At 41.7% G+C, this 14,009-nt stretch overlaps 1 protein-coding gene across 6 annotated transcripts in view; it reads left to right on the forward strand.

Annotated features, from left to right (window-relative positions):
* PARD3 (par-3 family cell polarity regulator) overlaps window positions 1-14,009 on the forward strand; it is a 547,141-nt gene that overhangs the window by 197,938 nt on the left and 335,194 nt on the right. For all 6 annotated transcript variants that reach the window (XM_077936774.1, XM_028749990.2, XM_028749991.2 and 3 more), the window contains exon 3: window positions 203-383. In XM_077936774.1, the coding sequence (XP_077792900.1) occupies window positions 203-383 (181 nt within the window). The remainder of the gene's footprint in view (window positions 1-202; window positions 384-14,009) is intronic.

The following is a 14,009-nucleotide window of genomic DNA, read 5'->3' on the forward strand; positions in this document are numbered from 1 at the left end:
ACTCCAATACGCATCTAAGCGAACAGATTCTTCCATTTGGGCTGTGATCCAGGTGACATGCTAGCACACCCCTTGATGTGAGTGCTTGTACTTATTGGTCCAAGTAGGGGAAACTGCCACCTGTGTTTTGTGTAGCTGCTCTTCTGATGCTTCCGTTTAGTAGAATTCCTCTTCTCACCATTGGCCCTTTTGTTATTCGCAGCTTGTAGCTGTATTCGATGAGCAAGACCCACACCATGGAGGAGATGGCACCAGTGCCAGCTCCACTGGCACCCAGAGCCCCGAGATCTTTGGCAGTGAACTGGGCACCACTGCTGTGTCAGCCTTCCAGCCTTACCAAGCAACAAGTGAAATTGAGGTCACGCCTTCAGTCCTTCGCACAAGTGAGTAAAGGTTCCCGGTGCCTCTGCACATTTCATCTTCATTTACTGGGATGCCAACTTCTGTTACCCTCTCATGCTGCTGGGAATATGATTCATTATGTGTCTTTATCAGAAGCTGATTAAAGTTCAGAAAAGGGGTAAATGGTTGAGGCAGGCAAGTAAATAAGCTTCTGCCTTTTTGGTTTTTAATACAGTGCTTATGAGCTGCTTTAAACACTCATAAACATGTGTGTGTGTCTGTTGCATCCCCAATTCCTAAGTAGCCGAGCATGAAAACTTGTAGTACAGTTTCCAGATTGTAGTTTCCAGAGTGGCAGGATTGACCTAGCAAGTGAAGATAAAAAAGATGAAAAAAATGAAAAATTGGTCTATAGTACGTGCTTTGAGTTGCAAGAGACTATGAATATCACGGAGGTTGCTTGCATCACCTGGCAGTTAAACATAACCCAATGGCACAGTGAGTTATATGCCTTTCTACCCCTTTCAAATAAAAAAAATGATCAGGGAGTTGTCTTCACATCTCAAGATCTGAATATGTCAAATTCAGGGTGAAAATAAGGACACGTTGCAATAGAGATCACATTTAAAGTTATTTCCCTACTCTTATTTCACGCAGTACAATTTAGTGCTTGTTCTGATGTCATGTCACAATGCATTTGTTTGCCCATGCTACCAATCATTGTAGGGCAGGGACAGGGAAACTCACAGTATCTCTGTGTCAAGACATGGGGTTTCCTATTGGAGGAGGTGGCAAAAGAGGGCAAGAAATAAATATGGGCTCCTAATTTTGGTGGCATTCTGTTTCTTGTCCCCTGGTCTCCCCCCCCCCCCAATATCTGGAATAAGATAAGTCTTCAGAAGATTTAGAAAATGGGCCTAGAATATCGCTACATTGCTGGACTACTTAAACACTGGTTCATGGCTACGTTTCACTTAGTTGTCAGAAACCTAAGGTTGCAAGGATGAGCTGAGACTGAACTTTATTGCTTGATAAGCTTGTCAGCTGAGGAGTGTTGCCAACATATCATCTAGATCAACTTCCTCCAACTTACTCTCCATATGCTTTTGATTACAACAGCTCCGACTGGGGCTGATGAAAGTTGTAGTCCAAAACAGCTAGACAGCACTGCATTCAGAGAAGGTTGATCTAAGGTAGGCGTGGCCAAACCTGGCCCTCCAGCTGTTTTGGGACTACAGTTTCCATCATCCCTGACTACTGGTCCTGTTAGCTAGCGATGATGAGAGTCCAGCCCCTCGTTAGAATAAAATTCACACTGACGCAGAATTTTGGTTTAAAGTTATTGGGAAAATTTTAGGCCACAACTTTATTGATTACAGAAATATGAGCGGTATTGGCTTAGGCATTGGCAAAGGACTATATCGGACTCCTGCCCCCTTTGCAGGAAGTCAGTAAGGGTAAACCACCCACAGAGGAAGCCACACCGGGGTAACCTGCCTGTAGCTCTCCTCAGTGTCCCCAGAGGCCTGGCATGGCCCTAGTCCCTCAAGCAGACTTTGGACAGGATCCAGGCCCTGGATTCCTTTAACGGAATGCCCTTGGTCAATGGAGGGGCAGGCGATGGCTGACCTCCCCTCCCCCACAAATCAATGAGCCAATGCCTAACCGCCAAACCTTACAAAGTTGTGACGATTGCTAAGAGGTAGGGAAAAACCAAGTGGCCAGTGCCAATCTTCCAAATGGAAAAATTCCTACCTGGCCCCCGTCCCAAGACACGCGACCAACCAAAATCCAAAGCAAGGCCAGAGGACATCTAAAATAAAGGGTGGGTGGGTGTTCGGCAGTGTGAAGCAGGTGCCTGACACACGTCATGCTGCCACTTTTATATCCCTCCACGATCACCCCACACAAAAGTGATTGGCCAGGAAGCTGGGGTGATTGTGGTGCCACCCTGGCATGACGGCATTGCTCCGTCCATGCCGGGGGGGGGGGGGGAGGAACCGGCCTGGGGGCCTGCCCGCAACCAGGACCATCCTTAAAGATGATCCCACCTCTAAAATTGCACAAAGGGGGCACTCACTGTTTGTGACATACTGTACTCTGATATGGATAGCTTAGGTTGTTCCTTTACCAAATTGTGGGTCCATGGATCTGCCTTACAGCTGAGGGATTAGGCTAGGGTTAAGCCAGACTTTTTATAGTCTCTTCTACCCCTGATTCTTTAAAAATGCAATTGGTTTGAACCTTCATCCCCATTAACTGTCATGTGCATCTACTGCTTGTCCTCTATACTGAAAATATAGCACATTGCAGAAAACTGTTTAAAGAGACTAACTTAGACAATGTATTTGCATGACATTTATGCTCAGGGAAGAAATGTGCGAAATATTTTGGCACAGATATCCTAGAAAATCAAAAGCAATGTTCTGTGTACAACTTAAAAGAATTTCTTTCCTTTCTTTGTGGAATATTTTTTGTTCTTCAGGATGCTGCACCCTGTGGGTAATTGGAGCCATACCAGCAGCATGATTTGACATTAAGGCAAACCGATTTCAAATACCTGATTTAAATATACTTTGAAAATAGAAATAATATCCCTATTGTATTTCCTTTTTAACTTGTGAAGTGAAGCATGGCATACAAATGGTATTCTCAGGATTTCAAATAATTACCTTCTTATACTGTTCAGCTTCTATTCAGCTCATAAAACCCATCCAGTTTCATGGTAGTTGCAGATCCTGATTATTACATGTTGACAAGATCATATATCTATTAATTAGATTGGAGATGGGATGCAAAATTGCTGTAATTATTGTAATTTTCCAGCTAATTGTAGGGTTGGTGGTGAATATTTTACTTCTACCAAATGAAAAACAGTATTCCATCCGAAATTGTTTGGTAGCAGTTGTAGATATTTCTCTTTTTCTCCTTTGGTGCTTTGCAATTTTATTATTCCCCCACCCGCCTCCGCCTGCCCTGAGTATGCTTTTTCTAAGTACCAAATGGGCTACACCTTTTGACAATGCAGCTCATGTGGCAAAGCCTACATTTTGTTCTGCTGTTTGCATGCATCTGAGGGGTAACAGAGCAGCCTCTGTTTCGACGCACTGTCTAGGCGTATTAAGCTAAGGCTGAATGATCTGCTGAGATTTTCATCTTCCTTTGTTCAGGTTGCCTTGTCTCCCCCCCCCCCACTTTTTTGGTTTGTGTTTAAATTGTACCACCTTCCCTAGAAAGGAAAAGGTTAGCTAGATCAGCTCCAGCTGAGAAAGTAATATGCATCTGGACTGCCATTACCCCCTATGCACAAGACATAAAACCATGCATTCTCTGCAATAACCATGTACTGTGTGCATGGAGAGATGGCTTAGATTGGATTTTTGCAACAAATCAAGAATAATACTGGGAAATAAAGTCTTTGTGCTATTCTGTATAGAAACACTACAAGTCTTCCTTCCTTCCTTCCTTTTTTAAAAGTTTCTTATCTCCTTGTTTTTAACATCTATTTTTATATAAAATATTACCTAAACTAAATTTTCTGCTGCTGCATTTTTTTAGTTTAGAGTAACTGTGTACTAGATAAAAGTGCATTTTTTATCATTACTAAGTGGGTATCTGTGTACTTTACAGAGGATGTACATAGGGAGCTTGCTGTGGAAGATGGGTTGAAGCAAACTGATGCTTATTCCCTGCTGAAATGTAGAAACTGGAGGCGCAGGTGAAAATTGCCAAACCTAATGAGCAATTTGGCAGATAAGACAGGATGTCAGGCAATGACAGTTCAGCCGCAGCGGCACTGCCTGTGAACCAACTTGTTTGTTTCAGAGGACTGAATTTAAATACCATAAATGTGATCGCTTGCCATCAGATAGCAAACAAGAGCTTTTCTCCTAAATATGTAGCTGTGCAAGCTTTAAAACATTTGAAGTGGTTTAGAGATGTCTGTCCTTCCTTTCTCATTAAGAGTTTATGTATATTTAGAAGTGAAGAAACTGGGCAGCTTAAAAAAATAGCAAGGGAATATAAAACAACTCATTAAATCTTCAGATCATCCTTATATTAAAACATAAGAGATAAAATGTGTAACTAAAATATCTCAGTGCTTATCCCCCACCAGTAAATGCCTGTTTCTTTTCTTTTCTTTTCTTTTCTTTTCTTTTCTTTTCTTTTCTTTTCTTTTCTTTTCTTTTCTTTTCTTTTCTTTTCTTTTCTTTTCTTTTCCTTTCCTTTCCTTCCTTTCTTTCTTTCTTTCTTTCTTTCTTTCTTTCTTTCTTTCTTTCTTCTTCCATTCTTTTTGTTAAGTCTTAAATCACTACTGGAAATGGTTTGCGCTCTGGTTTTGCTGGTCTAAAAGGTTAGTAAACTTCAGAGCCAGCCCAACATTTTATTTATTGACCCATCCCTGGCCATATTCCATCAGACCGGGGGTTGGACTAAATGACCCTCATCTCCCTTTCCAACTGTGTGTTACCACAAAGCAACTACTCTGCTTGATGGCTGTACTCTGCCTCCACAGTCGGAGGCAATAATGCTTCTGAATAACAGTTGCTGGAAACCACGGGAGGGGAGAGTGCTTTTGTGCTTGGGTCCTGCTAGTGGGTTTCCCACAGACAAAGGGTTGGCCACTGTGAGAACAGGATGCCAGACTAGATGGACCATGGGCCTGATCCAGCAGGCTCTTCTTATGTTCTTGTCCCATTATGGCTCTACTGTTGCACAAGTGGTTCTACCCTGGCTCTTTTCATGCATTGTAATATTGTCTGTACCTGATATGCCAAATTCTTCCCCAGCCTGGCCTGGATCTACCGTATTTTTCACTCTATAAGACGTACTTTTTCCCTCCTAAAAAGTAAGGGGAAATGTGTGTGTGTGTGTTATGGAGTGAATGCAGGCTGTGCAGCTATCGCTGAAGCCAGAGCAGCAAGAGGGATTGCTGCACAGCGATCCCTCTTGCTGTTCTGGCTTCAGTGATAGCCACACAAAGCCTATTCAGGGCAGGGGGAGCCTTCCTCCTGCTGCCCTGAAGAGGCTTTGCATTGCTTTCAGCACAAGGTCAACTGTGACACCATTTGCCCGGGGTGAAGGAGCAACTGTTACCATCTCCTGCTTCCATGTTTAGTTTTGTGAGCATGTGGTTCTTCAAGTATCTGTTGTGTTTTCAAAATGTCATGAGGTTCTTTGAGGACACTAGCCAGAAAGCAGGATATAAATCAACTAACTAAATAAACAGTACTAAATTCTATCTCCAGAGTAGACTTAGCAGGTATCTTATCTTGACTTCTGTGGCTGACTGGCTTTCTGAAGGAGGACTGGCCAATTCACACCAATACTTGGACTTGAATTTCCTAAGTGTGCCAGCTCCTTGACCCTAGCCTTGTGCTTGTGTTCAGGCACTGCACCGAATAGTGGGGATTTTGCACATCACTGCAACGCTACTGGGCTTTGTTTTGTTTTATGTTTGCCATTAGCAGTGGCATGGGAAAAGCTTAATTCTAAGCAGCTTCTATGAGTTTGATGGTCATGTGAAGCCCCACAGAGACCATTCGCCTGAGGTGTTGATGAAGCTGAAAAGGAACCACCCACAGCAGGCGGTTTGTGTTGTTCTCTTCCGTTCACAAACAGATGTCATCCCCTTGAGACCAGAGAAGCGTGAGTAGGTGGGCCGAGAGATTTCATCTGTGGATACACCCTGTGGTGCTGTCTCATCAAGGGAGAGTTGAAGCAGATAACAAACCAGGGCTGGAGCACAGCTGTTTCTTTTCCCTGAGCTATCTAGGGAGCCGTCTATGTTAGCCTCTTCCGTGAAAAGTAACACCCACCCTCCCAAAAGCAGGAGAGGAAAAACTGCATCTAGTCATATGAATCACATGCCAGAAACAGTTCCCCAGAAATTTAGCATTTAATTTAGTAGGTCACGTATCTCCTTACCTTCTCCATAAATTCACTTTCTTTTAAAATAAAGCCAGGTGCTGTCCTACCACCTTTAACTGGTGATGACAATTTCTGCTAGCCTCTCTCATGCGTGATTTTGTAAGCACCGAAGCCCAGCAGATAAAAATCGCTCCTTTTTGCAGCTCTTGATAAGAATTTTTTTTTTGTTTATCTATACTGACTGTATTTATTTTTCATTTCCCTTTAGTGTGAGAAATTGCTTTGCAATCCCATTTTGAGTTTGCTTTTTTATCTTTTCTCCCCTTCTCTCCACCCCCCAAAAGTAGCAAGATATTTCTAAGCAAGTAATCCCTGTCCATCTTGAAATGGAAGAAGCGTGACTCAGGAAGAGCTACTGGCCCAGTATTTGTGACATGTTTGTGACAAAGATAGGTTAATGTGGTCCTAGGCTGGATCCAGGGTTATTATCTAAAAGCACATTGCACAGCAACTTTGAAGCTAAGCAGGCTTGGTCAGTACCTAGATGGGAGACCACCTAGGGCCCCTAGGTACTTGTGTTCCACTTGGAAGAAAGGGTATTAATGTATAATGACGATGATCATGATTATATATTAGATATGGAGGTTCCTTTGATAGCTTTTTTGGGGAAAGCAACACATAAATGATATTACTATTAATAATTTTATAACAACAGTTTGTCATGAGCACACACATTAAGGTAAGTCCTACCCATAGTGTCTTCAGGCTGTGAAGTAAAAAACCACTGATGTATTGATACAGAGCTTCCTTGCTGGCTGAATTTCAGCTTTGCAAGGCCTCCTTGAAAGGTCCCCAGTGTTTAATCTTCTCGCACAAATTTATTTTAGGCATGTTTTTATATAGTTATTGGATGTTTTACTTTCTAGGGATTTGTTGTGGAATGCACACATACTTGAATGCGTCAATGTTTGGTTTGTAAGCTGCTTTGAGGTATCTCTGTAAGAAGCAGGAAAAGCGTTAGGTAAAGAGAGAAAAGATACAGATTTAACCCTTTTTGTACATTGAGTTCACTAGGGATGGGCACATGCTTGCTTCTCAAATTGACTCTAGAGAGGTAAAATTTAAGAAAGGAGAGTGGTATCCATTCCCACTGCTATGGCCATGGCAACTATCACTGCCATTAATGACAAGTCGAAGGAAGCTCATGGGAGAGGAGGTTTGGGACTCACATCAGCCCTGCAAATTTAAATTCTCAGGAAAAATAACCTTTTTTCCGAGCATTCTCTGCAGTTGCCAATCCCAATCCAAATTGAGCCTGGGGGAGCTCACTTATCTCTCATTTTGATGATTGCAGGCAGAACTTGCATTTCTTTATGTGGGTCAGGTTTACCATTAAACTCTTTGCTGTTGAGCTTTGATATATGTAATGCATTAAACAGCTTTAACTGTCAGCTTCCATGATTTAGCTTTCTAGATGCGAAAATGTATGATTTACTGTCTTGTACAGTACTGCAATATTCTATATGCTGGATTTTATGTCCTCTAGCTGAGAATTAGCTTTTTGCTTTCCTTTGGCAGGATTATCCACCACCCCACTTTTTATTTTATCCATTCAGATATGAAGCAGTTATGGAGTTTAGAGAGACAGGCCCATGAAGTATGGCAAATTAAGATTTTGGGAATTTACCTCAGCACCAACCCAGTAGTATTCAGTGGGCTCAAGCTAAAGCTTTAACCTAGTAGGTTTCCTTACCAGGTCAGACAGTTGGGTCCATTTTATTTTTTTCATTAATGACTACAGTGGTTTTTATGCTGCTTATTAGTACCAAAATCCTTTCAAGTTGGCTCATGATGAAACAAAATCAAAATACAACATTAACAATCCAAGCATTGTAGCCACATACCTATTAGACATGTTTAATACTTAAAAACTAGTGGAGCAGCATAAAAGCAAAAATAGCATACATCAAAATTATAGCTTCAGTGGAGTCTTGGGTTTTGCGTGGGCAGGGAGGGTGGTGGGTGTGTTGGAGAGCAAGAGAGGGGGTTTGCACGGCCCTGGTAGAGAGCGGGGGTGGGAGTTCTGTGTGCAGTCGGTGATGGTGACTCTGAGAGAGGGAGAGACGGGTGTCACTATGTTGCATGGGCCTGTTTCCCCCCATTGTAAACACCATGTGCCATTGTAATGGATTGCTTTGAAGTCATTTCTGCACCAGATAAAGGAATTTTTAGCCCCCTAATTCCCCCCTGACCTGACCCTTATTTTGCCCATCCTCTCCTTTATTTTGCCTGACCACAGGTGGCAACCCTAGGCAGCATCCATTTCATTGGAGTTGTCTTTCAGTTTAATAAATTGTAGTTTAAACAAATGGGAAATATTTCATCAAATGCTTTACACTAGTTCATGAAATTTAGTTAGAAGTGTTTAGATAATTAGGCCATAAATGAGTTTCATTCTAGTATCTCATGAAGTTGGTAATTGTCTACAGAAACTCATGCTCTCAATAAAATAATTTCAATCCCTCTTTTTAAAAAGTGCAACTGGACTGCCTTAATTAGTTGAACAATGCTAGCATCTGCATACATGCATTTAAATTGGGCTAATTTCATGCAGAGCTTATATTTATGCTGTGATTGGCCTAGATTTTGGTTTCCAAAAAGAAAATTGAATTCTGCACTAAACTTAATTTTCGCTAAGGTGTACTCTAGCATGCATTTTATCCGTGCATTAATTGCAAAAGCAGTAGTTATTTGGAACTGAAATTACCTGTTGGTCTAAGTTGTTGCTTATATAGCTGTGACATGTTCTTTTAGATGCATTGCTATCATACTTCAGGGATGGCTTCTTTTATTGTGCTGCAGCAGAAGCCCTAAGATTTAGTGGGCATCCTCTACATCACAGTCCTTCTGGTTCAGACCAAGCGCCCATGTAATCCAGCATTCCATTTTCCAATGACCAATCACAGTGCCTCTGGGAAGCCCCAAAGCAAGACACAAAGGCAGTAGTCTCTCCCTTCTTTGTTCCACAGCAGTTTGGTATTCATATTCTATTTTTAAACTGCTTTGAGGTTTTTGTTTTTTTAAAAAAAAACAATCAAGTGAGCCTGCAGGATAGTTCAGTCGGTAGAGCATGAGACACAAGGTTGTGGGTTCGAGTCCCACGTTGGGCAAAAAGATTCCTGCGTTGTAGGGGATTGGACTAGATGACCCTCATGGTCCCTTCCAACTCTACAATTCTATGATTCTAAGTAGTGCAAAATTTTATTAAATAAATTTTAAAATGTTGTTGTAATATTTTATAACAAATATATTGCTCTGCTTTCCTTTGGACCACATTAAAAAGGCCTAGAGGGGGATCTTGTCATCTGTGCAGGCAAGGACCTCCATATACACTGCCCAGGCTTGCACCCGAAGTCACACTCCATTGTCTCTTGAGACAGGAGGAGGCCAACTAGCAATGAAGACATGGTTATAATCTGTGTGATATATATATTAAGAGCCTGGCATCTTCACTATACAGTTAACATTGTATACTAAAGTCCCACCTCTTTACCTTGGCCTTTGACCACCTCCTTACTCTGGATGCCCTATTCTTGTGATTATAATTAATTTTAAACTGTATTTTAAATTGCTGTCACCTGCCCTGGAACTTTAGGGTCAAGGATACATAAGTAATAAGTAACCAATGCCCATTAGCAATTGTAGATGCTGGACTAGAGGGCCTGTTAGCACTTCTTATGTTCCTATTGTACTGTGCTGGCATCCATCTGTCTCGGGAGACAATGGAAGAGTGTGCCTGTGGGGCGAAGTCAAACTATTGGAAAGTTACAGCGCCTGCAGTGGCTGTAAAGAGTGATACAGGTGAGACCTGTTTTGTTGCAGGTGGGTCAGATGAAGGCATCCGATTATTCTTATTATTATAAGCTATGTCCCAAAAGCAGAGCAGCTAACCTTTAGCCTAAGCTGCTGGGGATGATGACAGCTTTTTAATAGAACTCTGATCTATTCCTGATGAAGGAAAATGTGCAGTCAATAAGCATCATGACATCAGCAGGACAGACCATAGCTTTGTGGCAGAGTACATGCTTTGTCCTAGATTCAATCCCTGCCATTCCCTGTTAAAAGGCTCAGGTGGCAAGTGATGGGAAAGACAGGGGCATAAGACCCAGAAGAGCTCCTTAAATACAGAAAAGGCAGCAGTGAATTAGACGGATAAATAATCCTCTTCAGTTACAAGGCAGCTTCCTATGTGGGCATGTTGAAAGCTGCAATTCTAGACCCCAACATCAACATTATTTTTCTACTCAAGGGGGCCAACTGCAGAGCATTAGTATTTATTAGGGGATGACATGCACTCATAAACAACTACGCATTTCCCTTGTCCTCTGCCAGGCACCCTCCCTTTTTTTTCTTGTTGACGGCTGGCTACAAACAATTTTTCATGTCATTTACATGGGCACTCCCAATTAGAATGCAAGTGAATATTTCACAGAAAAATAAATGTGACAAGTTTTGCCTTTCATGGCATTTGCCAGTTGTCTGTGAGAAAATTGGGGTTTTCTAAGCTTAATGCACATTTAAGACGGATTATTTGTATGTCTGCTGCAAATAATAATGGTTTAGAGACAACTCAGTGGGAGACTAAAGCACTAAAAAGTGCCACCTGTCAGTAACTCAATCTGTCAGAGCCTGTCTTTGCATAAAGAGGAAGTCCCTAACTGAATGAGGGTTTGATACCCTCACCTGGTTTTGCTGGCCAGTCGAAGCTGTTCTTGGGGTATGGTCACTATCACATGCTGACAGCTTCTAGGAGCCACAGGTGAGAGCTGAGAACAGGGTGGGGACCAAAGGTAGGCCGACTACCCCAGAAGGAGGATGGCAAATCCTCCACCAGAGATAATACCCCTCTCTTAACACCCCATACACCCTTTATTGCAGTGGATCATTTCACTGTCCCAGTATAGTGTCTAGTCTCTCCTATTGCTTTATTCAATCTATCCATCCATTTCATTCCCTGTTCAGGACATACAAAAGAAAGTTCTTCACACAGCCCATTATTAAACTGGAATTCACTCCCTCAGGATGTAGTGATAGCCACTAACTTGAATGACTTTAAAAGTGGACTAGGCAAACTCATGGAGGATAAGGTTGCCAATGCCTAATAGCCAGAATGACAATGTTCTGCCTCCACTGTTAGAGTCAATATCCCTGCTTGCTTACCAATTGCTGGGAATCACAAATGGGGAGAGTTCTGTTGCACTGATGTATTTATTTGTGGGCTTCCGGTTGACATCTGGTTGTCCACTGTGAGAAGAGGCTGCGGGACTAGATGAGCCTTTGGCCTGATAAAGTAAGGCTATTCATACGTCCACAGTCTTCAGATTTTTTTAAATTTTTATCTTACAAATTTGTGCTTCCACCATTCTTGGTACCACCCTGCTTCTCTCTAAAAATTTCCTTGACTCCAGCTTGTAGTTATGGGTTGGAGGAACATGGCCTGGCTTTCATATTGTTAGGCTGCCTTGTTCCCCTATTGAAGGAATAGGCAGATTTTTAAATGAAGAGTAATGTATGTAAACATAATACTTTTAAAACGGGGGATTTATACCACACCTGCATGGTTGCATGGTCTACCTTTAAAACAAAAACAAAAAAACCACCAGAATCCCATGTTTTCCCCGAAGTGAGAATAACTCTTGATAGACTGTCATGGCAGACAATCTGATTTCGCTATCCACCAACGCACTCAAATTTTATTGCCACTTCTGTACAATTTGTAGATTGTACTAGTGGGCTGGGCATTAACTTTGTTACCTAATTTCCATACCAAGACTGTTTTGAATAATAAATGCAACTAATAATTTTAAGTTTGTTTATTAAATGCAAAGTGGTGCATACAGACTTGATATAAGGGGATATGATTATTATAGTGATAATGAGCATTATTTGGAAGCTGCATAAATAAAGAAATGGCTTGGGGCAGCATTTAGTTTATACTGCAGGAGACTAGGAATACGCACAAATTATTAATTCAGGAGGCACAACAAATTGGAATTTGGGTAGCATTCAATTTTCATCATAATTGTTCTCCATTTGCTTGGGCCATTATCAGTAATTTAAGGGAATTAGAGATTCTCCTCTTAAAAGTTTCTAGTGAACTCTTTAGAATAGGAATTGTCAAACACTTATGAACCTGTGTGCATTCATTTACTATTCATGAATGCTATATAGCAGTGAGATGTGTGGATATGCACAATACTAGAATTTTGTTTCCTTTCTATTGTACGATGGTGAGCTTTTTTTAAATCTTAGCGAGGTACTTCATTCATTGGCGTGTTTTAAACATAATGCAAAACCATATGTTAATGTTACATGAATGAGCCTGCTTCAGCCTTAGTTTCATAGCTATATTTTCCTCTGGTGTGCTCTTGAGAAGAAGATCAGAAGCATCCACTACCTGCTTTAATCTAACCACAGTTTATCTATATATTGAGGAACAGCAGATTGTGGTTAAGCTAAAAACCATGATTCATTGAAACATGTAAAGATCAAACTACATTTTTGGATCTTTGCTTCTTGTTAAACCATAGTGCAAACTTACCCAAGTTGATTAGATTGGGACCTAATAATAAACCAGTTAGTGTACAAATGTGTCAGGAACTAGCAGGGTTCTGAGGAGCGAATGGAAGAGGTAGCAGAGCCAGAGGCTGAACCAGAGGAAAGGGGTAGCAATTTGTGGGGTTTTGTGCCTTCCTCAAGGCAGGAGCCATAGTTGGGAGGATGGGGAAGGGTCTGAGCAGTCTGAGGAGGTGAAGGAAGAGAAATGAAGCATCCATGTTCAGAATAAATATACATCTTTTGCACCAGTTGCTGACTATAAAGGCCAGGGGAAGGTGCAAGGCATGTATAGCCAATGTGGTATCCTCCAGATGTTGTGGACTACACCTCACATAATACATGGCCATTGGGCATGGAGGCTGGGGCATGTGGGAGTTATAGTCCACAACATATGGAGGGTGCCAGCTTGGAGGAGGCTGGTTTATAGTTTCTCCACTCGGCTCATGGCCTAAGGGAAAGGCTGTAGCTCAGTTGCATGCAAGAGATCCTCTATTTAATTCATGCCATCTTTCTGCACTGCAAGCTGAGTGAGCTGCTGCTAGCCAGTGTAAATTAACTTTCTCCAACCTGATGCTTTCCAGATGTTTTGGGCACTAGCACCCATCATCCCTATCCATTGTCCATGTTGGCAAGGGCTGATGAATGTTATAGCCCAACAGCATCTGGGAGCACCAGGATGTATAATGCTCATGTGTATATTACTGAGCTGCATTGATTGTCTGGCTCAGTAGGTATTTTCATGTCTTCTACTTCATGCCTCATCTCTGAGCTTCCAGCATAGCCACTGCTGGAAACAAAATGAAATGTTTGAGTCAGGAAGGCAATTCTTCTGTTTAAGGTCATAACAAACATAAATTCAATCTTTTAATCCACTTACCCACCACACTGGTATGGGGAAATTCGTCCTGGGATAAAAGTTTACAGGGAGGATTTGACTCACCCTGTCTTCCAGATAGTCAGATTTCACATTTGTAAGGCGCCACTCTCCCCACATTTTGTGAAATTTAGCTTACCAAATTAACATTCTACCCACATCCCTAGGCATGGGTCTGAACGGTCTTTGGTGTCTGAAATGTGAGGCTTCTAAGGCTTCTAAGGCATTTCCTTTTGGTAGGTTTCTATGAAAACAAAATCAATTGTAGAAAGAAAGTTTCCCCATCTCTACTGTACAGGCTTAA

This window comes from Podarcis muralis, chromosome 12 (assembly GCF_964188315.1).
Source record: "Podarcis muralis chromosome 12, rPodMur119.hap1.1, whole genome shotgun sequence".
Lineage (NCBI taxonomy): Eukaryota > Metazoa > Chordata > Lepidosauria > Squamata > Lacertidae > Podarcis > Podarcis muralis.